General features: G+C 62.6%; 2 protein-coding genes across 2 annotated transcripts in view; one reads left to right on the top strand and one right to left on the bottom strand.

The window, feature by feature from the left end:
- The window catches only part of NPHS1 (NPHS1, nephrin), a 13108-nt gene extending 11923 nt beyond the window's left edge, over positions 1 to 1185 (top strand). The window contains 2 exon segments of the mRNA XM_025192371.1: positions 631 to 725; positions 1060 to 1185. Coding sequence (XP_025048156.1) covers positions 631 to 725; positions 1060 to 1185 — 221 coding nt within the window.
- Positions 1186 to 1256: 71 nt separating this feature from the next.
- Positions 1257 to 3581, bottom strand: part of LOC102381681 (NF-kappa-B inhibitor delta) — a 4319-nt gene continuing 1994 nt past the window's right edge. The window contains exon 4 of the mRNA XM_025192395.1: positions 1257 to 3571. Coding sequence (XP_025048180.1) covers positions 3515 to 3571 — 57 coding nt within the window. The 3' untranslated portion in view covers positions 1257 to 3514. The remainder of the gene's footprint in view (positions 3572 to 3581) is intronic.

Genomic DNA, 3581 nt, shown 5'->3' with positions numbered 1-3581 from the left:
TCACTACAGCTCTGGGGAGGCCGTGAACCCTGCGGCCCGGCGGACCCTCCTGCTGGACAGCGGCTCAGAAGGCAGTGCGGTGAGGGGGGGCACTGGGGGCACCTGCGGTGGCCAGGCAGGCCCCCCAGGGGTTGCCTGGGCTGCATCTGGCCAGATGGTGCCTGCAATGGTCAACAGGGGCCACTAAATGGTTCTAGATGGAGCTGGGGGCATAGTGGGTGCCAGGTCCTCTCTGGGGTGGCTATGACCTTGGGGGGGCACTATGGGGCACCTGCAGTGGCCAAGGCCCCCTAGGGGGCACCAGGGGTGTATCTACGTGGTTGGCGCCTGCAGTGGCCAACAGTGACTACAGGGGGCTCTGGGTGCCCTCTGGGGGTTGCTCTGGCTGGAGGTGGGGGCTACTAGGGGGCAGGGAGGTCCAGGGTGGTCCAGGGTGGGTTCTGGGTCCCTCACTGATCCCTCTCCTCCCAACAACAGCCCAGCTTTGGGAGCCGCTGGCCTGGGGTCTACCCACACCCAGAGACCCCCCAGGACACAGGTGGGTCCCCCCTTCCCACCCACCCCCTGCCAGGCTTCTGCCCCTCCTTGGGGAGGTATAATCCCCTCCCCCACCTGCTGTGTGTCTTCCAGGTCCCGCCCCATGGCCTTACCCCCCACACCACTATGAGGACCTGCTGGAGCCTTACGAGGAGGTGGGGGTCTCCCCGGCTCCCCCGGCCCGCTGGGTGAGCCCCTCCCTCACCCTGGACCACCTGGGCTCTCTCCCAAGGGGGTTGGAGCCAGAGCACCCGGACGCCTGGGATCTCTAGGAGGGGGGTGGGGGGGCTGGGAGCCCGGATATCTGGGTTCTCTGGGGGGGTGATGGGGACTGGGAGATGAAAGCAGGGGGAGCTGGGTGCCTGGACCACTGGGTCCTCTGTGGGGGCAGCAGAGGGGTGTAAGAACCCGGATGCCTGGGCTCCCTAGGGTAGGGGGGTGCTGGGGATAAGAGCTGGGGGGGCTGGGAGCCTGGATGCCTGCCCCCCACCCCGCTGCAGCCATACCCCTCTCTTCCCCCAGGGCCTGGCACCGTGGGGGGGCCCCGAGGACCCCTGGGGCATCTATGACCGCGTAGCTGAAACGGCGCTCCCTGGGCCTGGGGGGGTCTCTGAGCTGCCCTTCGAGCTGCGTGGGGAGCTGGTGTGAGGTGGGGGGCTGGGAATAAACTCCCCTGCTCTGCCTCAGCCTCTCTGTGCTTCATGGTGTGTGGGGGGGGCACCAGGGGGTGCTGTGTTTGGAGGAGGCAGCTTCCCCACCAGGGACTCAGACCAGGCCGAGGGCACTTTGAAAAGTTTATTTGCCCCTGGCAGGGCTGGGACCCCCGTTTTGCCCACCCCTCCCACTTTGTTCACAAGCAAAGCCTCGGGCCCTGCTCTGTGCCCCCCAGGGCTGGTGGGTGTGATGTGCTGCGCACACACATAGGGGACCCAGGCATCTGGGATACACACACACACACACACACACACACACACACGACCCAGGCATCTGGGACACAAATACACACACACACACACCAGGAGCCTGGGACACACAACTACACACATGCACACAGGGAACCCAGACATCTGTGACACACGCATGCGCGTGCACGCACCTTGTCCCTGGGGGGCCTCACACTCTGCTACCTGTCAACCCAGGAGCTCTGGGTCCCATCTGGCACCGAGGCGCAGCCAGCTGGGCCCCTGCTCTCTATAACACTGAGGCTGATGGGTTCTTCGGGGCCCAAAGCACAGCCAGCTCTGGGGTGGAGCTGGTGACAAAGAACACCTATGGAGCGGGCTACATAGAACAGCAGCTGAGCCGGGGTCTCCTCACATTGAGCTGCAGTCAGCTCTGGGGTGGAGCAAAGAGAGGCCAGCTGCATAGAACAGCCTGAGATGCAGCCAGCTTTGGGGTGGAGCCACTGGAGAGTGGCTGCATGTAACACCAGCCATAAAGGGCTCTCCTGATGCAGAAATGCAGCAGCTCTGGGGTGGAACAGATAGAACCAACTGCCTATAACAACTTGAGATGCAGCCAGTTGTGGGGTGGAACCTATCACGACCAGCTGCATAGAACAGCCTGAGATGCATCCAGCTCTTGGGTGGAGCCTCTGCGGAATAGCTGCATATAACATGAGCCATGAAGGCCCTAAGATGCAGCCAGCTCTGGGGTGGAAGCACTGGAGAGCGGCTGCATAATGCCAGCTATAAAGGGCTCTTCCAGGGCTGAGATGCAGCCAGCTCTGGGGTGGAGCAGATAAAGTCTGGCTGCATATAACAGCAGCCATAAAGGGCTCTCCCAGCCCCGGATGCAGCCAGCTCGGGTGGAACAGGTCAGGACTGGCTGCATAGAATGGCCTGAGATACAGCCAGCCCTGGGCTGGAACCTCTGGGGAACAACTGCATAGAACATGAGCCATGAAGTCCCTAAGATGCAGTCAGCTCTGGGGTGAAGCAGATAAAAATTGGCTGAATACAACAGCCTGAGATGGAACCACCTCTGGGGTGGAGCAGCTAGGGAGCAGCTGCATAGAACACCAGCCATAAAGGGCTCTCCCAGGACTGAGATGCAGCCAGTTCTTGGGTGGAGCTTCTGGGGAAGTACTGCATATAATGGGCCATGAAGGCCCCAAGATGCTGCCAGCTCTGGGGTAGAGCAGGTGGGGAACGGCTGCATAGAACGCCAGCCATAAAGGCCTCTCCCAGCCCCTGGATGAGCCTAGCTCTGGGGCGGAGAGAGGCCAAGTGGAACCAGAGATCTGGCCTACAGGGTTTCTGTCACACAGATGCTGTGTGGGGAGCTTTGCAGGGACCCCCCCAACCCCCCCATTTGGGAGGGCAAATAGGAGGGGGGGCCACAGCACTGGCCTCGGCCCTGAGAGAGACTCTCCCTCGGGCCCTGGCAATACGGGGACTAGGACCCGCAGCCGGTGGCCAGCAAAGTGGGGAGGCGACACAGTGCCCGGAGCCCACCCCAGCCCCCCGGTGGGGGGTGGGGGCTGGGCTGGGATGGGAGGAGCAGTGGGGCAGGGCAGGGCAGGGCAGGGCAGGGCAAGGCAACCAGACACCTGAGTCCCTGCCCCACTGCTCCTCCCCCCCGAATGAACCAGTGTGGTTCATAATGAGTCCATTTCACAGAAATGATATAGATGGGGAGAGGCGGATGCCTGGGTTCTTTGCTTGCTTGTAGGGGGGTTGCCCCCCAGCCTGAGATGGGGTCAGGGAAGGAAAGAGTTAAGGCCCCTCCTGGGGACCCCTTGGTTCTATCCCAGCTCTGGGAAGGGGGGTGGAGGGGGTGAGATTTGTGGGAGAACCCAGATGTCACAGGACCCCACAGACCCATGGCAGAACCCAGGCATCCAGCCCCTCCCCCCAACAATAAGTTAATTAAATAGACAAGAGGCAGGACATGAACCCCCACCCACACTGTGGGGGTGGGCACTGACACGGAGGGGGGGTCCTAGAGAGACCCCCCCTGCCCTCCAGTGGGGGTCCTAAGAGGGGGGTGAGGGGCGACGGGCAGTCCGGCGAGTCTTCAGCAGCAGCCGGAGCTGAGGAGGA

The sequence above is a fragment of the Alligator sinensis genome, unplaced genomic scaffold, assembly GCF_000455745.1.
Source record: "Alligator sinensis unplaced genomic scaffold, ASM45574v1 scaffold113_1, whole genome shotgun sequence".
NCBI classification, from domain to species: domain Eukaryota; kingdom Metazoa; phylum Chordata; order Crocodylia; family Alligatoridae; genus Alligator; species Alligator sinensis.
This window is presented reverse-complemented; position numbering and strand designations above follow the sequence as displayed.